Source organism: Panthera leo, chromosome B2, assembly GCF_018350215.1.
Source record: "Panthera leo isolate Ple1 chromosome B2, P.leo_Ple1_pat1.1, whole genome shotgun sequence".
Taxonomy (NCBI): Eukaryota; Metazoa; Chordata; class Mammalia; order Carnivora; family Felidae; genus Panthera; species Panthera leo.
In genome coordinates, this window is record NC_056683.1 from 4,244,041 (window position 1) to 4,267,034 (window position 22,994).

The window sequence follows — 22,994 nt, forward strand, 5'->3', positions numbered from 1 at the left end:
TTGCCAGTCCCCTGGGCAGCAGTGACCCGGAAGACCGTCTACAGCTGACTGATGCCTCATCTCACTGCTGAAAACAGCTGAAAATAGCAGCGACACAAAAGGCAAAAAGACCTGTATTCAATGTAGCAATCTTACAGTAAAACAAAAAACGAAAAACAAAAAACCCAAACCCAACTTCGAAAGATTGAGTTCCAGGATCACAATGTTGTTCTTTAGCAGAGTAAAATTAAAGAGCATATTTCTTCTAGGGGACAGACTTCTGTTAAAATGAAAACTTGAATATATAAGAGTATAGTAAGCATTATAGGGGAAAAAATGAGAAATACAGATTTGTCTTTAAAGAAAACACACAATTGTTTATTTTTTTAGTGTTTATTTTTGAGAGAGAGAGAGAGAACACGCGTGCACAAGCGGGGGAGGGGCAGGAGGGGGAGACAGAGGATCTGAAGGGGGCTCTGTGCTGACAGCAGCGAGCCCGATGTGAGGCTCGAATTCATGAACTGTGAGATCATTACCCAAACCACAGCCGGATGCTCATCCGTCTGAGCCACCGAGGCGCCCCAAAGTCCACTTTCTTCTTGTTTGCATGATGTCTGACCCAAGTCTGATATAACGTTGATCCTTATTTCTCAATACGTGAGGTGTTTTTCTACTCTATCTGGCTTCTTTCAAGATTGTCTCTTTGTCTGTGGTTTCTTTGCAGTTTAAACGTGACATGCCCATAAGTAGATTTTTTTGGTATTTATCCTCCTTGGTGTTCTCTGAGATTCCTTGATCTGTGGTTTGGTGTCGATCACTGATGTTGGAAAATTCTCGGCCATTATTACTTCCATGATTTCTTCTGTTCCCTTGTCTTCTTCTTCCTTTGGCAGTCCCCTTCTACGGATGTAACTGTCCCATAGTTCGGGAATATTCTGTTCTGGTGTTTCCCCCCATTCCTTTTTTCTGCTTTTCAGTTTGGCCAAGTTTCTACATATCTGCAGGCTCCATGATTCTTTCCTTAGTTGTGTCCTGTCCACTAATGACCTCGTAGAAGGCATTTCTCATTTCTGTTACAGTGGTTTTGATCTCTAGTTATTTCCCTTTCGTTTTTTTCTTAGAGTCTCTATCTCTCTGCCTACTCTTTCCATTACAGCCATCAACATGCTAGTCAGTTATTTTCAATGCTCTGATAATTCCAAAATCTGTGTATATTGACACTGGTTCTGATGTTTGCTTTGCCTCTTCATCATACTGTGTTTCTTCTTGCCTTTTACCATGTCTTGTAATTTTCTTTTTGGCAAAAACTGGATACGATGTATGTGGTAATAGGCACTGAGACAATCAGACTTTTAATGTGCTGTTTGATGTTCTTCTGGCTAGAAGCTGGGCTGTGCTCAATGCCTGCTGTAGCTGTATGTGCAAGAGACTTAATTTCCTCCCATGTCCTTGTTTTTATCTCCCTAGTTGTCTGGGGATTTCCCTAGAGACCCCTTCTTAAACAGAGTGCCTCACAGCTTTGCTCAGTTGTAATCCACTCTGTCACTATACCTGATGTGGTGGTAAGGTGTTAGGGAGGGGAATCATTCTGTAATCCTATGATTAAATTTAGGGTTTCTTTTAGTGGGCCCGAGTCCCTGGTCTGGGACCTGCCAAAATGTTTCTTGGCCATGTATTTTTCTTCCCTTATGTGAAACGGGAAGGCTAGAGGGGCTGGGCGTACCTAACTGTCTTCCACTAGGGCAGGTAAGCGTAAGCCTTTGTGACAGACAACGGCACCCTCCGGGGGGGATTTCGAAATGGTTAACCTGCCCCCTTCTCCCTGCCAGAAACAGGAGGGGATTTCTCTCCTGTGATAACCTGGTTGGGCTCCTAGCGGTGAAGCCCGTGAGAGGTTCAGGGCCTAAGACTGGGCCCCTAGGAGTTGTGAACCTCTCAACCGGTCTACACTGGGCCTCCAGCAATCCCTCAGCTGCTGTTTAAGCATTCCTCTGAGTTCCTGGCTCTGTCACCTTCGGCCCCTGGTGAGCTGCCCTCGGCTGGGAGTCACAGACATTGTCTGTATTCCCATCCATCCGGCTTCCGGGGCGACCGTTCACTTTGCAGCTCGATTCTCTGAGGGATCGAACGAGTGCCCGATCTCCTGTCTGCTCAGCTTTTCTTCTTGTTGTGAAGGCACAAGTGAAGAGTGCCAAGCTCCCGGCCTGCCGGGTCTCAGGCCGGAAACCTGGTGTCTCCAGGACGGGCCTTTTGTTACAAGCTGCCGACATCTTCTGGGAAAATACAAAGACAGCTACCATTTCGAAGTTGCCCTGTGGTTTATAAAGTGCTTTTTCACATACACTACCTGGCTCGGTCCCCGTCGGCACCACAGGCAAATTATTTGGTCGTCCTGCCTTTCGGTTTTCTTATGTGCAAAATGGGGCTATAGCAAACCCATCTCATGGACTTATTTTATACTTTACCGGTGTTAATTTAGGGAGAGCATTTATAACAGTGTCAGACATGCAGCATGAACTGTATGTTAAATGTCAGCTAAACATAGTTCCTGTCTAGCTGTATGTTTTATACAGATGAAGAAACCAAAGTTCAGAAACATTAAGTAACTTAAGGAAGTCACAAAACTGAAAAGAATTTGATTGAGTCAGAGCTTCTGAACACGAATCTTGGATGATTTCTGTGGCCGCATCACAGCTTTCCCTGCCCCCACCCCCTACCTTATTCTCTTTTATTCAACAGAGTCTAAGGAGCAACCAACACGCATGCCAGGCACTGCACTAGCTGCTGAAAAATCTATAAAGATGAAAAATATATAAGCTCTGCCTTCAACGAGTTCATGGTCACCGGGAAGGAAAAAAAAAAAACCACGGAGGCCGGTAACTTACATGACGGCACAAGGCCAGGGACAGAGACAAGCACGGGAAATTCTGAGGAACCCCCCACACGGAGGAGGAAGAGGCTCTGAGAAGTGCTCCCGATGAGCGGACACCGGCCTTCAATCTCGACAGACAGGCACAGCAGTGGAGAAGCATGCGGGTCATTGAGATCAGAGCAGTGATTCTGAGATTTGCAGCCACGAGGAGAGCTTGTAAAAATGCAGGCTGGGGAGTCCCGCCCTCGTTTCTGAGACCCACGAGTCTGTACCTCTAACAAGTTCCCTGAAGCAGAGCAAAGCGAAGAGGCAGGGCTGGTAAGAAATGAAGGTGGCAGAGGACAGGAGGCAGATCGCGGGCAGAACTGTATGCCAATTCAAGGAGAGCAGGCTTTATTCTAAAAGCCACTGGGGAGGGCTGGGCTGGAGACGTTGGTCTGTTCCCATGTGTCGTGAGTAAGGTGGCTTTCCTTGACCGAAAGCGGAGGTAACGATCCTGCTGAGAAACGATGAGGCCTGAACACATGCATCCGTAACAGGAAGAGAGGGGAACAGAGCTAATCAAGAGACTGATGCTACAGAATCTGTCGATATGATGATCGTGCGTGTTTACGGCAGACGCAGGAAAGAAAAGGCAAGCTTGGGAGGCTGGACGGTCCCACCCACCATGAGGACAGAGAGGGAGGAAAAAGATTTCAAAGAGTCCCATCTACCACCACAATACAGGCTTCTACAGATGGGACATCCTGGAGAATATCTAAACATCGAGAAAGGTGACCATAACCACAGAAAGAGAAGGATGGGGATACGGCACAGCAAGAGAGTGACCCGCAGGGCAAGTTCCCCATGCAGGCAGAGACGGCGGGGTCACGGGCACCAGGGACGGCTGGACTTGGAAGGCGGAGATGCCCATCATCCTCCGGGGTTGCCAGAAAGGAGCCGGGAATGTGTGTGGAATCAGAGACGTTTATAAACAAAGATGGTAAAAAGAGATCTCATTCGTATCCTACGTTCTTAATAAGGAGGGAAGGTTCCAGCAGCTGAGGATAAAGGTTGCACTAGCTGACATTCAGTTCCACACGTTCTCTGAGGACGCACAAGTTCTCTGCGCATAAGCTCCGGCCTGCTGATGCGGTAGGAATGTCAGTCCACTTACATTTCATGACCAATTTTCGTCTTACGTCATTCCTCCCTCAGTCATGCATTACGCCGGTTACGGCCGCAAGAACACAAGCTAATGTGAAAAAAGCTTTGTGAAACACAAAGTACCGTTCATATGTTCAGAATTATTACTACCAACTCCATTCAAATGCGAATTTATTACAATTAAGCCATCAAACCTCCAGTACCTTTTGCAGAGCCTCTTCTGTTTTCTCGGGGTTTGTTTTTAGGGCTTGAGACGCATCATACATGGGAATTGGCATAAATCTCAACGTGTAGTTCCTAGAAAAAGGAGAAAGTCACGTTTATTTAGAAATAACGTCCTGCCACCTTAATTCAGCACTCCTTTTTAAAACCCAGAGACAGTTGCCAGAGTGTCTTAGAAAATTCTAAGCTCACAGACTATCTCAGGGCCCCTGATTACAGGTCAGGCTTCTGTGCGCGGTTCCACGGGCAACCTCGTCGGCTGGCACCGTTTTTATAAAACGCATGAATGCCAGGCATCTGGTTTTGTTGGTTTCAAAACCTGATTTTCAGCCTGGCACTGCAAAGATGGACCGAGAGGAAGGCCAGGAAATAAGTCTGCCAGCAATGTGCCACGTGGGTTTTCGTCACGAACGGCTCTGAACGTACCCGGATCACCGCAGTGACGTGTGACGGCCAGACCCAAACTGACGGAGGAAAAATTCAAAACGAAACCAAAGCATCTGTTTGCAAAGCAAGGACAGTAGCAGCCACAAAAATAGTCTGATTGGGCTCTGGGCCCCTTTAAACAAGAGCAGCAGCTGTCCTTAGAAAAGCTGCTTCGCAGGACCTCCCGCCCGGCTCCACCCCCCTCCCTGACCTCTGCAGGTCCCGGGGGTCTGGTTCACACACGGCCACGGCCACCGGGCTCTCGACTCCAAATGAAACCACTGGTGGAAAATTGTGTCCACATATTATCCCCCCGCTGCTGACCAGCCGGAGAGGGACAGGAGTGCAAGACAGAGTCGTCGTCGTGTGAGCAAACAACACGGACCTCTGGGTCTGCACCCTGACCCTTGGCCCTGACCCCCCTACAAGCTGCTCTGTGTACCCACTCCCAGACCACCAGCTGGCCCTGGAGAGGCCTCCTCTCTCCCACCCCAAACCCGCCTACCCACTTCTGTTACAGGACACTCAGGTAGAACGACCTTTGGGGTCACGTGGTGACAAGTGGGGTGTTCTCCCGGAGCACTGGGACTGCACAGTCACAACTGCCTTGTCCCACGTCTCGAAACACAATGTGATTCCCGCGGATGTTCAGATGACTAACATACTAACATAAGGTAGTAAATCATGAAGAATAGAGAAAATAAGCAACGATCTTACTAACAGCAGTCATCTATATGGCTTTATCTGATCGAAAAGATGTGCTTCAGTCCAACTTAGGATGGCTTAACGTAAAAGAACCAGCAAAGAAAAAGGCTGTTACTGGGGTGCCTGGGTGGCCCCCAGGTCGGATAAGCATCCGACTCTTGATTGCGGCTCTGGTCATGATCTCACACTTTTGTCAAGCCCCATGTTGGACTTGATCTCATGCTTTGTGAGATCAAGCCCCATGTTGGGCTCTGTGCTGGCAGTGTGGAGCCTGCTTGGGATTCTCTCTCTCTCTCTCTCTCTCTCTCTCTGCCTCCCCTGGTCTCTCTCGCAAAATAAATAAATAAACTAAAAAAAAAAGAAATTATTAAAAAAAACCAGGCTATTATTTCTATTACTTCAATTTTTACCTTAACTTTAACAAGACTGTTTTTTTGTTTAAGAGGAGCTAGCCAAATGAAACGAAGAGACAATGCATCTTTTTTGCAGCCTTCAAGATTTTCCTTTCCCTCATCCAGCCGCGATTATGCTCCAGAGCCCGGGTACTTTATTTAGACCAAATGTGATATGGAGGCACTCGCATCCTGGACCACGGCGGACGTACCGGACCGCGATCCAGGGAGCCCTTGCCTCATCTGGAGACGCTGAGTGCTGGGCGTGCGTGCTTCTGGCTTCTCACAAACACCAGCGTGGGCTGGCAGTCTCCCGCGGGCCGCAACCATGCTGTTAGCACCCAAATGCGGCTATTTGTAAATACACGTTTCCATGTGAAGGTTTTGCGGTGCAACAGGAGTCATTGTAGGTGGTTCTGCAGTCCCGGAGGGCTCCCGGGAGCCGTGGGACAAGCTGTCTCGTCCGGATTTAGGGACGCTGTGGGGGCGGCAATTCTGACCTCCGGGCGAAATCGGATCTAGACCCTGGGATCTAGAACTGGAAGGCACGCAGGGCTAACTGACTCTGCCTTCCCCACTTTCCACAGAAGAATCAATCAGAAAGGTGCAATGCTCTGCTCAGGACTGGCTCGTTGATGACAGAGCCACCGACTGACTGGACGGCTCTTCAGCCCAGGCCCAGGGTTTCATCCATGACACCATGCTGGCCGTGAGAGCCCCACCTAGGAGGCCTCCTGCACGAAGGGAAATGTGGGGAAAAAACACGAATAATGCGGACCCCCGCCTCTTCCCCAGGGGACTGGCTTCTATGGTACTAGCTCCTTATTTCCCCACCCGCGTTTTGTCACCTCTCATTTTTAATGCTGTAAATCCGCTTTGATTATGTCTGCTTTCAGAATATAATATGAGGGCTGAAGAGCTTGGGAAGAACCAGATTTCTAGAATTTCTTCCAGCCATCTTTGTATTATTGCCTCATTTCATTTACCGGGAAAGCAACCTTGACAATTAATAATAATTGCAGACTTTAGTTACTACAGTAATAAAGCCTTTTACAGTAATGAGACAAATGAGCCTGCCATTCCCCAATTTCATTTAAAAAAATTTTTTTTATTAATTTTTTTTAATGTTTATTTCTTTTCAAATAAAACAGAGACAGAGACAGAGAAACAGAGTGAGAGTGGAGGAGGGGCAGAAAGAGGGGAGACACAGAATCCGAAGCAGGCTCCAGGCTCTGAGCTGTCCGCACAGAGCCCGACGTGGGGCTCGAGCTCACGAACCACGAGATAATGACCTGAGCCGGACGCTCAACCAACTGAGACATCCAGGCGCCCCACCCCAATTTCATTTTTATTTTCCGGACCTTAGCTTTTTTTCTCTTCGCTGGATTCAGAGTTGTCATAATGGGCAAGAAAAAAAAAAAAAAAAAGCAAAACCCGATGGAAATAGAACGTGAAACCACAAAAGAACACCAGCTGACTGTCCTGTGGCCCTTCCACTGTGAAATCGTTTAATCCTCACGATGGTGCGTCTCTGGCCTCATTAAACACAGGAAGAAATTCGCACCGGAAGAAAGTCCACGTTTTCCCAGCTCTCGTGGCTGGTTAGGAATTTGGCCAACTCAGACCTGGACCTTCCCATTCCCAGTCCAGTGTTACTTTTATCACACCACGGCAAAAGCAAACAAACGAACAAACACCACTGGCTCCTTTGTGTTTTTCCAGAAAGAAGGCCTGATTAACACTTACTTTTCCATGGCAACAGCTATATCCTGAAAGCCTTGTGCGGTGATGTTGTTCTTGTCCCATATCACGGTCCTGTTTGAAAACCAAATCCCAGAAATGACCGGACATTTAGGCACGGAGGAAATAATTCTGCAGTGAAGATGAATACTTAAAGACAACACTAACTCGATACCTTAGCACAATAAGCAAGGAATAACATCCAACTTAGTTGTAAGCAGAGCACGGATGAGCATTTCTTCCAACATTACGCATTACGTTCTTAACTCATTTGCTGCTCACGTAGCATGAGAAAAAACCATGCTTGAAAGCAACAGCATACTCATTAACGTACCATTAGGTTGCCTGATGCTTTGTAACCAGAAAACTCTACAGAACCTGATTTCTTGGACACTCTCCCCATATTCTGCAAGTAGTAATATTCTCGTATTCACATCCGGAGCTGCTTATAAAAGATGTTAAGGAGTCCCTTGTCCAAAACAAAGAATTTCAGGTACTGAGACTTTTTTCCATTCTAAACGACTAGCAGGAATCCTGTCATATTGGTCTTACGTTCTCATCATGGCCCTGACGTCCCAAGCACCGGGCTCACGCTGCCGGTAAAGCCTCCGTTTCTACAAACAGGAGGTTGCTTACTTTTCAGACACAAAATCTACTTTGGAAGAGAAGTGCCATTTTACTTCCAGAATGTGAATACTTCAGAGGTATTTTGGTGTCTGTCGATTCCCCTGACACGTGAAACAGCGTTTAGTCGTCTGATCCAAGAATCACACCTCTAACTGCTTCCCTTCCTGATCCCCAATGGCCTTCTTTACACACACCCTGACCTTCAGAGAAAGTGCTGCAGTATTTGGCTTCCGGCTTCAGTGCAGACAGAAGGTTCAGGAGAGCAAGGGAAGCGTCCAGAAACATCAAGAAAGAGCCCCTGAAGCACGCTGCGAATGAACTCTTCCTTAACCAGACTGCCGGGTTAGGTAGCAGTTGGATCTCTCTGCAGGACGGATGGCACCGTGGTCCTTAATAAAGTGGTTACCACGCAGCCAGTCCTTAAGAAGAGCCACACTTGGGAAACACTCCAAGTGGAGGAGAACCACTAAACAGAATCGTTAGCACCCATCAGGAACTTGCCTTTGAACCGACAAACCTCCTGCGTCCCTTGGCTTTTAAGCCTCTATATGGGCAGCGGTGGGCAGGGGGAGGCAGCGTGTTGGGCTCACAGCCAAGTACAGGGAAGCCCCTCATGTGGTTCCTTCGGTCTCTCTAGCTCCGCTCACTGGCACCGGCTGCAGAGCCCTCCCGTACCACTCCGCCGTGCGCACACAACAGTCTACCCCGAAGTGAAAGAGGACACGGTACCATTTCTCTTCAGGTCAGGTTTCAGGTCACGGTGGAAATCTTTAAGACGACAGTTTGTGGGACTCACCGTGTCTAAAGTGGGGACACTCCTCCTCCCTCTACACTAGGACAAAAAGACTTGACATCATTACTCCTCCTTCCCAGTTGGCCCGATGGGAAACTCAGCCCCCACTGGGACACAGTCAGCTCTCCAATGCTTGAGGGCCAGAATCTTCTCCAGGGCCTTCTAGGGCCCTCCAGAGGGCAAGCCTCCGTACCCGGGGCCGGGTACCAGACCCGCGTACCTGAGCTTGGTGTTGATCTGCAGCGCCTTGGCCAGCATCTTTGCTCCCATGTCCCCCATTCCGTTCCCGCTGATGTCCACCTTGGTCAGGGAGGTGTTGCTTCCCAGGGCATTGATGATGATGGTGACCTCGGTCTTGAGTTTTGAGTCGGCCAGGGACAAGGACTGCAGAGGCTGCGAGGGAACAACAGGCGGGGCTCACGTGGTCTCGTGGAGGCAGCCACCGCGCTCAGTGACCCCTTTCACGGAGAGCCCCCGGGGAAGGTGCCCAACACGCACACTCCAAGTGTCTCCTGTTGAAACTTCTGGCTACAAGACAATGACGGATGGGCCCCCGACGGTTCGAGATAAAATGGACCTTTGCAGTCAAACGTGGAGGGCTCGTGTTTCAGAGCTGGACAGTGGCCACCGCTCTCCTAAGGGAAGCGTGCGGAGATACCCAGAGTGGCCAGCTCTTTTGAAGCGCGGGATGGGACGAAGCAAATAAAAATAGTACGAGAAGAGTTCTGAGCTTCTGTACGGCTACGTTATCCCTTTTTACCCATTTTATTTTTATGCAAGGTGAAATGACATCTTAAAATGCTAGCAGAGGACAAATGCAAAATAAAAACCAGCCAAGATTATTAATAGCTGACATTTACCGAACGTGCACTATCCTTAACTACTGTCCCAGGATCCTCCCAGCAACCCAGCACTTACGGGGTCGATATTCCATGCTGTTATCCCCATTTCCCAAATGAGACACAGAAAGGTTGAGTGACCCAACCGAGGCCGCACAGTTAGAAAGCAGCTGGACGAGGGCTGGGTGGCTCAATCAACTTCCGCTCAGGTCGTGATCTCACGGTTCGTGAGTTCGAGCCCGACGGCTCGGAGCCCGCAGCCTGCTTCAGATTCTGTGCCTCCCCCTCTCTCTCCCCTCTCCCACTGGTGCTCTCTCAAAAATAAATAAACATTAAAAAAAAAAAAAAAAAAAGCTGAACAGAACCAGAAAGTCTGGTTCCACACTTGTGCTCTGAGCTCCTACACAATGTTGCCCCTCGTGGCTTGTCCTCAATCTTTTCGATGATCATCCTTAGCTTTACGAGTACCAGTCAGAAGACACAGAAGTTTTTTAAAACAGAGAAGAAGTCAAACATCTGTAAGTTTTTATTAGCATAAGCTGTATGGTGAATCCAAACTAGCCCACTCAATGTCCATTTAAGCTGAAGACTGAAAGCCACGTGGTCCAGAGGCAGGCCAAACCAATGAAGAGGGCTCCCTGCCGAGTTCCCTTTCCTTGTTTATGGTACCTCCCTAGCCGCGTAGGCATCTGAATTTGCAAGCCCTGAATTCAGCCATGACTGAAAGAATAAAGTGGTGGAAATTCCAGGGCTTGAACCAATGTGGCCCTGAGAGCCAGAACTCAGACTTCCCTGGGGGACGTGGATGTCTTCCGGGTTGCTTAAGGCAGTCTACCCAGGCCCAGCCGTACTAAACAGTTCTAGGAGCTTACTCCGTTAAGTCTGACATTACGGGAAGGTGGGATACCGGGAACAGCTTCCAGGGTCACCCGCGTTCCACCGTGGCCCATGCGAGCGGCGTTCTCAAGATGCGCCCGGTGGTCCGTGTGACCCGCACACACAGCGTGGCCACTCCACCACTGGCCATTGACTTGTTCACGGTGCATCTGTCTCAAGGCTGCAGGAAGCGGGGCGACGGTACCGAGGGTTTCGAGACTCAGACATCCACAAAGTGGCATTATGCGTTTGACTCCAGTTTTACCAAGTGACCGTAGTTATTGTCCTCATTGTCCAAATTTGACCATGTTTTCTAAACTTACTAGAGCCATAGTAAAATCAAAAGGTAACGTAGTAATTTGATGCATTTTTTTTTTAACTTGAATACAATTTTTTAAAGTTAATGGCATGGTAAGTGCTAAGGCAATTAAAACCTGAAAGCCTGCATGTGTTAGACTCAGGCAGGTTTCGCGAGGTTGTTTTGGTTTTCCTGAGATCTTACGCTCAAGGAAATGGAAAAAACTGAACCAAAATGCTTCAGACTCGGGAAACTTAATGTTTTAAATGAAAACAAATGCGGTGTTCCTTTAATAAAAATCTGTAATCGCATCTCTCATCATTTCAATGGTCTCTATGCGACTACCACAAAAATGATATATTGCGGCTTCTTCCTAATACTGGAAAGTTGCCAAGTCTTCGAGCTAGCAAGCACCAATTCCAGGACTGTATTCAAACTCTAATACACCCCAGTTAGCACTTAAAAATAATGGGCAGAGTCATTAATACGAACAGAACAGCCTGAATTGTGTGCGTATTTATAAGGTCATCCCTTACCTGATCTATTGCACTTGCGTGTAACGTGACTATTTTCTTGTTTCTTTTCATAGCCGAACACGCTTCATCTGAGAATCTGTCTCCTCGCAGCCCGCACTCCCAGGGGAAGCCCGTTCGCTTCGGCCGGTTACGGCACGAGTTGGCGTGGAATACTTCAAAACAAGCTCCCCTGTCGTCGGGGCCCCTCGGCGTTACTGTCCCGGGGCTCTGGGCTCAGTCGCCTGACACCCACTGTCTCTAGCCGAGGCGACACTGGAGCCCACGGGCATCTAGGTTTTCCAGCCAAACGTAACACGCAACACAGGGTGAACAGAGTGTTCCCTGGGCTGTCGGAGAACAGGCTGTAGGAGCCCAAGGTTATAACGTAGGAAGCAAGAAATAACTGCACAATTATCTTAAAAACTAAAATAATGCGTCAGGCATCGGTGGAAGTTTTAGAGTCTAAGACTCAGCTCCTAATCGTCCCGAACTGTGCACATTACTGATTCAGGAGAAAAAATCAGAAGGTGGTTGCCTTTTGAAAAAGCCACCCACGCTTCAATGACACCAACATAAGGAGCCTTCCACCGTATATTATTAGTGGCCCACTTCTCAGACTCGTAACCTGACGGGATCCACACCGACATGGCAAACTTTACCGCTGGCAAACATGTTCTGAGGGGTGTTTTAAATATCAAGATTGTTTTTAAGGGAGAGACTTCGGAAATAACAGAAACGAAAGAGCCTCATGTGATAAGCAAAAACACGAAATTTTAAGACATGTTTTTCAAAAAATAGAAATTTTCCTAAAACATGTGCTAAGAAACAAGTATTTGGGGATGAATATTAAATGTGATTCTGCAGAATTCGCTTCCTCAATCTTTTAAAACTGGGCCAACACTAGGAAATCAGAAACTCAAAGCAGGGTGGTAGAAAGTCAAATGGAATCACGCGAAACTAACTGCATAAATTCCGATTTATGCCCCTAATTTTAATAGCCCCGTATAAAAGTGACACAATATGGAGTCTGTTAGCAAATGAGGACAAAGAAAAGTGCTCAAAATCGTTAAATAATAATGAGTTTCATTTCCAGCCCTTAGGTTGGAAATCATATCCACACAATAAAGGGGCAGGACCACAGAATTTTCTCCCACCCTCCAGCTTAGAGCCAGGCAGAGAGGGAGAAAAGTTCCAGGCTTCATTTCTCCTGGCCCCTCAGCTTTTTCTCACAAAGTCAGCATCCAGTCATAAAAGAACTTGCTACTACCGTGTATGCATTCAAAAGGGAATATGACACTTTTTAAAAATGTGTCATATCTCACATGATTCACATAGGAAATCACTCTCACGACCTACAAGTAGCTATCACAAAACATGAATAATGTGAGTCTTCACTGTAGGAATACAAATCGATTTGGATTTTAGGAACCATGAAAAGCTGGCTGGTGGCCAAATAGGACTAAAATAAGACATGGACCAAATCTTAAAGAGCATCAGTAAAATATAAGGTACAAAACTTAAGACACACTGGTTTAAGTTAAAGGAATTCATGGTAGAGTGTTTTTTGCTTTGTCCACATAATATCTTTTTTTTTTCTTTTTTCTAATACATTTTAAAAGGCAGCAAAATAGGATGCTATTTAAAATTAAATTTCTTGGGCACCTGGATGGCTCAGTCATTTAAGTGTCCGACTTTGGTTCAGGTCACGATCTCACGGTTCGTGGGTTCGAGCCCCACATCGGGCTCCGTGCTGACAGCTTGCTCACAGCCTGGAGCCTGCTTCAGATTCTGTGTCTCCCTCTCTCTCTGCCCCTCCCCCACTCGTGCTCTGTCTCTCTCTCTCTCAAAAATAAAATAAAACACTAGAAAATTAAAATTACATTTCTTTCCTCCGAACCAAGTCTTGGCCAGGAACAGCCAAAGGGAATAAAAAGATAAGAAGGACCACTAGAGCTCTCGAAGCAATTTAAGACGGGCAACAACTTTCTTAGTCTCTTGTAACTCTACATAATTACTAGACGAAATTCAAATTAGCAGTATGATGTTTCCCAGCATGATATAAGGTCATAGAGTCCACTAGATTGAAGAAATTCATGCTCGCAGGTTAGTGCATTAACCAAAGTGAGGAAGGAGTAAGTCTTATTAAAAGAGAGACTTAGGAGTCAATTTATACTTCCTTTAATCTTTTAGTTACAATCTTCCTTTAATTAGTAATGAGGTCAAGTGAAGAGTAAGCGATTCTAAGTACATTCTATAACTATACTAAAGCACATGTATTTATTTCATTAAAAAACAGAAACTGTGCATAGAGATAAAATCATCTGAAAGTATAGCAGCGTTAACCCCGTCGACATAATTAGGAAGCGTGGTAACAAACAAAAGATTTTCAGCAGAAGGTCTTTAAAATACTACTCACCGATTCTTCGTCTTGAATCATCTGTACTAAGTTGTCCAACACAGGTGTCAGATTTCTAAAGAGTTTAAAGATACAGACAGTGGAATCAAATCACAAGCTTTCAGGAGGCTGATTGTCTTCATCATTGTCATATAAAAAAAAATCAAAGTTCTTACTTGGATTTCATATTATTAAAATTTTTGCCTAACGCCAGGTGCTGTATTGATCTGTTTTTACCGAGCCACACTATTAAGGTGGAGAGGTCAGATTCTAAACCTGGAAAGAATGAGAGTAAGCAGAGAATCAAAACACGTGTGTATAAATAAATTCTCAGCTGGAACACAATTGAGCAAAGGTGACTTTGGGTCACTTGGGTGACTTTCTCTACCGTCCCGAGGGCCCCGGGATTCTAGTTTTTTATTTTCAAAGGAACGTTCTGCTCCCTTTTCGTGTCCTATTATTTCACAGGGATCAACTCGCTCTCTGCTAAGACTTACCTAAATCTCTTATACAGTCAGTGGCTAAGTCAAGGCAGCAAGGAATGGGAAAGCGGAAGCCTCCTCTCTGCCCATGATTTTCTAAAAGAAGACCCAACATCCTGTTCGCTGGGAGGTAACTACCGCTGTCTGTGCAAATTTAATAGGTTCAAACTCACACGCTACTATAACTGGCAGAAATGAAGCTAAATAAACAAGTTCCTGAGTAAATAAACAAGGACTCAATTTTATTATCACCGTGAATGCAAAAGGTTAGATCAAGATCATTATCAATGTTCTGATGACAATTTTTTTTTAATTGTTTTATTACATGCCTGGCATTTTTGGCCGTGGTATCAACTCAGGAAGACTTTGGCACAGATTTCTTCCATAGTAAATTTTGTTAGATTTAAAGCCCTATTAATTAGTCAAGAAGTAAAATAACACGTTTGTCAAGGCGTTGTCTAGGTTGGGCTTTCTCTTTTCCCTTTACTAACTTGCTTCAAACGATATTTCCACGTCTTTTCTGGTTTCCAGCTTACCATTATCGGAGATGTCTAAGCTGGTGATATTGTGGATTTCGGCGATGCAGCCTTCTAGCACTTGTGCACCTGCGGACCTCAGCTGGAGAAACACAAACCAAACACAAGGTCAAGTAGTCATCAACTCGAGATGTAACCCCCAAAATGAATGAATGAATAAATGAAGATATGGTCTCAAACTTAGTGCCAAAGAAAAAGTGAAAGCTTCTCAACTCCAGAAGAGCTATCATCAATGGGTAAAGAGCCAATCGCTGATTGTTGCTAAGGTTTCCCACGTGACATAAATCTGGAAATCACTAGAAAAAGAAAGAGCAAGACCGAGACCGTACTCTCTGTCAACCCACAGGAATTTTCTTCATTTCTGACATTTGGAAACCTAGCTGATCCTTCTTGTACCTGAGAAACGGTTACGGTTTTGTCTGATTGTTCCAGATTTCAGGGTATAACTCCACCAAGCAGCAGCAAAACCACCAAAGGAGACAATGAAGAACACCTCTTGCTGACTGTCAACTACTTCAGGAAGGACCCATCCCCAGTCACCCAACACAAAGGGTGTGAGGTCTGCCACAAAGTAAACAGCTGACAGGGATTACAAAACGATTTGCATAAACTCTTTGAGCCATAGAAGAAAAACATGTTAGATTAATTTCAAATATTACTATGGTTGGCTTACAGCAAAATTCATTTCCTTTCCTATCATTACCTAATTTATTTTAAAGAGAAAGGCAACCTATAAAACTCAATTTGCATCTTTTCGACAAAACCAAAAGCCTGTTTCTAGAGGTCAGAGTATCTTTTGTGTTCCATTTAGCAACTATTTGAGTTCCTACTACCTTGTAAAGGATGCAGATTTCCCGAGCTGTGGCCCCTCTGCTCGGCAAACTTACTATTTAATAAGGGAAAGAAGCTATCCTTTATTGGGAACCTACTATATACCAAGGGAACAGGGTGGTTTCTCTCTTGATGTAAGAAAATTAAAATTGATCTAAACTTCTATACCATAATGCAAAAATGCCACTCGTTCAGGTTTAGAGGTAAGAATTGAGAGAATCCTTTCTTCACTATTTTAGATGCAGTAGTCTTACGGTACCCGGAACCAAACCCTGGCCAATTTTCCCGGCTACTTGGGTGTCAAACAGAGCTTTGCACGGACTTCGGGGATCGCCTCTTCATTCACAAGTATTTCGGTCGAGGTGTTTAAATTCAGCCTTCCCTACCTTCTGCAGTGACAGCAGATTACTCTGGGGGCCCTGACGTGAACTGCAAAGGGGAGCGTCACAGACAGGCAGACCTCCCCAGGAGGCTGGTCTACACACTCCGGGGAGACAAAGACCAACCAAGTCCACAGCTGAGGGCCTTAGAACCCAGAGTGTAGAGCAAGTGCCAAGGGTCAGCAGGCCCATTTCACTACCCCCGGCTGCATTCCTAGGTGCTCTCGAGCTTCCCCAACTGCCCCGAGCCCATTTTTAGCACATCAGCTCTACGCTGACCCCAGCAGCCTGCTACGACTCAAAGTGTGGTCCCCGGACCGGTGGGAGTCTGCAAAGTTCTTGCCACTGGTCTTAGGCAAAGTGCGGGCAGAAACTGACAACAAATATTTTAGGAACCTTAGTAATAAGAATTTTAGGCCTGTTGCATCAACTGGTAAAACTTGAGGGCTTGTATTTTTTTGTCTTGTCACGTGTCTCTTCTCGACATTAAATTTTTACGACATTGCTGCAAAAGTATCGGTTTCTGATTTTACGACATTGTTGCAAAAGTATCGGTTTCTGATAGCACGGAAACGTAAAAACCACCACCCCCAGCAGCTCTCCACCACGACGAGTTTTGAGAAGCACCACTCCAGATCACGTGGGCGTGTTCATGCTCGAAGAAGTGAATGTATATTCAGACTGCGTCAAAGTTAAAGCAAAAAAGTACCTCAGGCCAACACTTCAAAGAAACATAATTTCATTTTCAGAGCATGAAAAAATTATGCTTTTGAGAAGATAAACATAAGTGCCTAAGTCTGCACAGTTTTATTATTTGCTGTTAGTGACGTCTCTGTTGAGAAGTAAAATTTCTACAAGAAAATCTCTGCTGGTTATTATTATAAAGTATGGTAAAAATATTCCATTTACGGGTCTGGAAAATATAGGTGACACTTAAGTGCTCAATTCTGTTTACTTCTGGAACTTGACTGATAATGTTTGTAGCATACACCCGTAAAACATTTTCCAATAGTTCAAGAACAATCAAATATATCACCCGACCCTAATTTATTGATCGATGAAGTACTTACACAGTGGCCAAGCTAAGGAAAGCCCAAGGAGAAAAAAATAAAAACATGTTATCAGCAGTTAGCACAACAGAGAAGCTGAAGCCTCTATGGACACACAATGTAAAGAAGCAAAAGAGAAAAACACTTCCAACTAAATTCTCCCAAAACAAAGATCAAAAATTTAACTAAGAGTATAACTGATCTTCAGTTACCAAAAACATTTGATCGAATTCATAGGTTATTAGACGCCTAAAACTCCCCCAAAGCGAAAGCTTTCCCAAAACAGTAAAAGCTTTTCCATTACTGTAAATGAAAATCCTTTTAAATGAATTTGCATAATCAGAGGCTGTGTCTGCATGTGTGCACGTAAAACTCGTTTTTAAATTACCCTCATTCGGATCCCACACACTAGCGTTATTTAAAAGAAAGCAAGATCAAAGAGGAGTAAATGGGACTGAATCACGGAATACTTTTGGAAATGTTAAAAATAAACTCAGGCTTCTTTCAAGAGAGAAGTGCCCTCTCACTCAAGGAAGGTGAACATTTCAGATATTACTCTAAGCAAACAGTTCTATCTGATACCCAAACAACCATAAACGGGCATAATCGAGGACAACTGAAATCTGGAGAGAACTTTGAATAATTCATTGCCCTTCCTCAAGATCGCTTGCCACTTAAAAAGATGCAGCAAATATTACAGATTTAAATATAAAATAACCCCTCCCCGAAATTACCACTTTTTCTTCTACAGGGGGGTCTCAATGTGTCAATTAAAAAAATAATTTTTAGCCTGGGAAATCTTCTCTCGTAAAATTGCGTAGCATAGGTTTTCTCCAAGCACAAAAAGTGGTTTGACAAGATCGGGTTCGAAATGTCCTCTCTGCTAAGCGGGGTTGGATGCCAAAAGGCAATTTAGAACCTAAAGAAGATACATCTAAATAGTCATTTCCAAGGTGCAAACAGTTGCGTGTTTTATATATGCTTCCTGCCCTGAGACACTTTCTGCTTTGCAGCCCGCACCCCACCCGATAGGAAACGGATCCGCGCGGGGGGTGGGGGTGGGGGTGGGGTGCAGGGATTGCCACACGCACAGCAAACCTGCCTGTCACCTCCAAGCTGGGTGAACCGCTATCAGCTTGGATGCCCTTGCCTCCAAAGTGTCTATTCCCTTGCGGCTGTTAGGATTACAATGTTAGGATCTGGTGCGTGTTTCTCGAACGCATCCTCAAAGCATCTTGCCAGGAATTGTGGGATAACGTGCAGGAAAGTTTCTCCTTGGAAGAGCTAGTTCTACGCCGAGCCCTACGACTAATTCGCAGCCATCGTAATCAGCCTTCGCGTCTCCTCTGAAGTCTCGGACACTGGTCTCTCTCACTCGGAAGGAGATGAAGCTTCAAGGATTCAGGGCCAGCACTCACCCTTTCTTCTGAAGCAGGGCGATGAGGCAGTCGGATTTCTCAACACAGGCCAGAAAGACAGACCGGCTTTCAGGGAGACAGTACGTGGGGAGAATACGTACGGAAACCAGTTTCACCGCTGCCGTGTAAAGCGGTTCTGAAACACCTCTTTCGGAACCGACCTTGCGCGCAATGGAACACATTTCTTTGAACATCCACACGGATGCTGAATCCTCACCCGTGGACAGTGAGTGAATGGGGGTCGGCCGCAGGCCGTCCAGAGGCAAGTCGGGCCGTCGAGGGGGACACGGTTTTGTGTCAGAAATCGGGTATGACTAGAAATTGATGAGACTAAACCCTCCTCGAAAGCTTTGAGACAGCTTTGAAGGCGACTCCAAAAAAGGTTTCAGGAAAGACAGAATATTTATAAAGCTTCTAAGTAAAACCTCTTAGAAAGGCAATACTGACCCATGCTGTAAATTCTGGCATGCAAAATAAGGCTTTGCTATAGTAATCCCCTTCCTCCCCAGATAATGGCTCACGGCCGGGCCAGGCACTGTGCCAAATACTGTCCCTGTCCCCCAAACTATTATAATCTCCATCCCACAGGTGAGAGACAAAGGCTGAATGAAAGAAGGCAAGACCAGCGGCTGAGCCAGATATCAAAGGGGACCTTTTTGAGTCCAAAGTACCCACCCTTTGTTTTGACCCTCTTTTGCCTTCCCTAACTACTTGGATTCCCTCTCTGATAGAAAAAGATGACTCCTTCTTGGTACTGATAAGACCAAATGGACTGATAACATAATTCGAGAGTAACACCTGAAGAAACACAGATTTTTTTTTTTTTCTGTAGGTTGAGAAGTTATCTGTAAATGAAAGGTTAATTTCAGTACTTATTAGCTTAGCCCCCACCGAGCAAAAGGTTACAGCCTCAACGTTTGGATTTAAGTCTCCAAATGACCACGTTTGTGTCGAAGGAAAGCAACTCCGTAATTTCTAAGTACCTGCGTGCTACTTTTATTTTTAACAGCAGTAAGTAGAAATCGCCTCTCTCGTTCGAACCGATGACTGTGAAACACCTCCTTCAGGGAGATACAGAAACACTGTAGGAACCACAAGGACAACCCACGGGGAAAGGAGAGCACGAACAGGGAAGGAACCCGCAGGGGTAAAATCAAAACTCACTTGCTTAAGCGGAAGCTATTCTAAGCTTCCTGTGTAGACACTTTTAAAAAACGACCCAAGTGTAGTCGACACACAGTGTTTTATACTCGTTTCAGGTACACAACATAATGGTTCGACAACTATGTGAAATGCTCACAATAGTAAGTGTGGTCGCCATCTGATACCATACAACGTTATTACGGTATCACGGACTATATTCCCTTTTCATCTGCGGAGACACTTTAAAAAAATTTTTTTAACATTTATTTTTGAGGGAGAGAGACAGAGAGACAGAGAATGAGTGGGGTAGGGGCAGAGAGAGAGGGAGACACAGAATCCGAAGCAGGCTCCAGGCTCTGAGCTGTCAGCACAGAGCCTGACTCGGGGCTCGAACTCACGAACCGTGAGATCATGACCTGAGCCGAAGTGGGACACTTAACCGACAGAGCCACCCAGGCGCCCCGTCTGTGTATACACTTTTAATTCTGACTTCAAAGTTCCTCTCCTCTCTCCTCCCAATAAACTCAGCCACCATCTTACATGATGGTCATTTATTTTTCTGTAACACCCATACAAACATCACTTAAAAATTCATCAGTGCAAAGTAACTGTTTCACAATAAAATTATTTACTTGTAAATATACAACGACTTCAAGGTATTTGCTATTTGTTCTTTGCTTCCGTGGCTTGGGAAGACGGTAGCATTAGAGGCATCATCAGGGGATGATGAATTTGTTCAGTGCCCACATCAGAAACCGTCCGGTATTACCGCTCAGACAGGTCTATCAGCCCCTCATCTTGAGTGAGTCATCTCTGTGGAAATGACTTCCAAGACGGCATGGTGCTAGAAGTTTCACCGCTCACCACCACAGGTGGAGAATTTATCTGATCATAAGGGAATGTTAAATGCTGGATTCTTGCATGATTTTGACTGGCATGCTAACTAACAGAAAAGGGGTCTGTGTCACTGGCTAGAGAGGGCATGAACAGAAAACAGATACACGTGTGTCATTTTTTTTAAGTTTATTCATTTATTTTGAGAGAGAAGAAGAGCACGCACAAGTTGGGGAGAAGCAGAGAGAGAGAGAGAGAGAGAGAGAGAGAGAGAGAGAGAGAGAGAATCCCAAGCAGGCTCAACACTGTCAGCACAGAGCCCGATGTGATGCACGAACTCACAAACATGGCCTGAAGTGCATAATTTTAAACTTCCAAGTTGGTGAAAAACTTTTTCTGAGAGCACTACATAAACCCTGAAGTACTAAATAATTAAAGGGTAGCAATGAATGCCAAACTGCCAAGCCTTCTACGCAGATAATACCATAACCCCTAACGCCTTTACAGGACAGATTTACTAGACCACGGAGAGGAGTAAGGTGAAATATCGTTAGATTTGGACACCCGTCTGTAAGAAGAAAAATGTGATAAGACACCTTAATTTAGAAAAATAATTTTGTGCTTCACCAACTTCCACGAGCAGCACTATAACGTGTGACTTTATCAAAATGGCCACCAGGACTGTGATTCAAGGATTAAGACAGTGGGAGATCGTGGTACCAGGGTAGTTTTAAGGGCTCCCATCTCAGCACTGCTGCTGTTATCATATAATCCGTAAACGAGTGGCCAAAATGAAGTTGTAATTGTCATCACCATAATGGCCAGCCCTACCATCAGAGAGCAATCACTTGATCTGGATTCCTGGCTTAATAAGAGGAAACTTATAAAGGGAAAAGTCTACTAGCCATTTGGTAGAACCATTTAAAATCGCCAAGGGTCTGCCATTTTTGACCTACAAAAATGTTGACTTTACATGGTTCACCAAATACAACCGTCTTTGAAAGTTATTCCCAGTGGGATTATGATGGAGTTTACAGAACGAGCCACAGAGCAAGGTGTGTTCTTTGGGCATATGGTACCGAACAACTTACTTGAGAAGAAGATGTCTAATCATATGTAATGTTCTAATAATTACCTATGTAATTAACAAGAATCGGGCAGGCATACTTTCATTATGATTCTGCCATTAGTAAACTGGATTATTTCGGCTTCTTTAGACCTCAGTTTCTTCATCCTTTTTTTTTTTTTAATTTTTTTTTTAATGTTTTTTATTTATTTTTGAGACAGAGAGAGACAGAGCATGAACAGGGGAAGGGCAGAGAGAGAGGGAGACACAGAATCGGAAGCAGGCTCCAGGCTCTGAGCCGTCAGCCCAGAGCCCGATGCGGGGCTCGAACTCACGGACCGCGAGATCGTGACCTGAGCCGAAGTCGGACACTTAACCGACTGAGCCACCCAGACGCCCCAGTTTCTTCATCCTTCAGTATGGGAACCAGATGATCATTTACGTCCATTCCAGTTTTGATCAGATAATTAAATGGAAGATGGTATATTGATAGCAATCACTGTATTTCATCAGGATAGTAAAACGTTTGGGTCATTGCTAATTTAGTAGTGTGAGCTAACAGAGCAATTAAGGTGACACCCACTGGCTTTTTTTGTCTTTTGATAGCGTAGCCCTACCTATCTCTGTTCTTCGCCACCCCCCCCCATACAAAAATTTTTATTACTGCCACATCCCTTAAGAAAGTACTGGTGAACAATGAATTCATACCACCAGACTTGGTTTCTATTATATAGTCTGTCTTTATAAATATAAGAACACCGATTTACACATTAAAATTTGACGATGCAGGTTTTTAGGGGTTTTGTGGGTTTTGTTTGTTTTTTCTGGCTTTTCTTTTTTCCCCAAACAAAATGACTAGTAAATTGCACACAGTCGGTGTCCGCACCAGCTCAGAATTAGAAAAAAAAAATCCTGCACTAACAATTTTCCTAGTATTTCATCCTTGCCAGTTTCTAGAATTTTCAGAGAGGTACAACATGCTCTGCAACATTCAGCGTTGGCTTGGCACCTGGCATTTTGTTAGGAGCTGAGGGAAACACAAAATGAACAGGACGCAGGAGTATCCTCGGGAAGTGACAGCCTCGCTGGGAGAGCACGCGCGCGCTAACTGAACAGTTATGCAGGACGCCATATGGGTCAGCGTCCAAAGGCACGTCGCCATCATTAAACAGCAGACGATCAGAAGAGAACAAGATCACGAAGGGCTGAAGCATTCAGGGGAGAAATTCGAAAGACAGATAAACGACGAGCGCAAACAACCCACGTATGTCCCAGATGCCCCAGGAAGCACTTTGCAAAGAAGGGCTCCTTTGAACCCCATAACAAGCCACCGGAAGAGGCACTGATGTTTGTCTCCATTTTGCGGACGCAGACACTGAGGTTTCACGCTATCATCTAACTCATCTGGGACCGCAGGGCTAGTAAAGGCC

General features: G+C 45.3%; 1 protein-coding gene across 11 annotated transcripts in view; it reads right to left on the reverse strand.

Moving 5' to 3' along the window:
* CARMIL1 (capping protein regulator and myosin 1 linker 1) overlaps window positions 1-22,994 on the reverse strand; it is a 309,417-nt gene that overhangs the window by 94,626 nt on the left and 191,797 nt on the right. For all 11 annotated transcript variants that reach the window (XM_042937729.1, XM_042937736.1, XM_042937731.1 and 8 more), the window contains 6 exons: window positions 14,844-14,925; window positions 14,002-14,101; window positions 13,847-13,901; window positions 9,123-9,295; window positions 7,489-7,557; window positions 4,201-4,294 (listed from right to left, as the gene is read on the reverse strand). In XM_042937729.1, coding sequence (XP_042793663.1) covers window positions 4,201-4,294; window positions 7,489-7,557; window positions 9,123-9,295; window positions 13,847-13,901; window positions 14,002-14,101; window positions 14,844-14,925 — 573 coding nt within the window. The remainder of the gene's footprint in view (window positions 1-4,200; window positions 4,295-7,488; window positions 7,558-9,122; window positions 9,296-13,846; window positions 13,902-14,001; window positions 14,102-14,843; window positions 14,926-22,994) is intronic.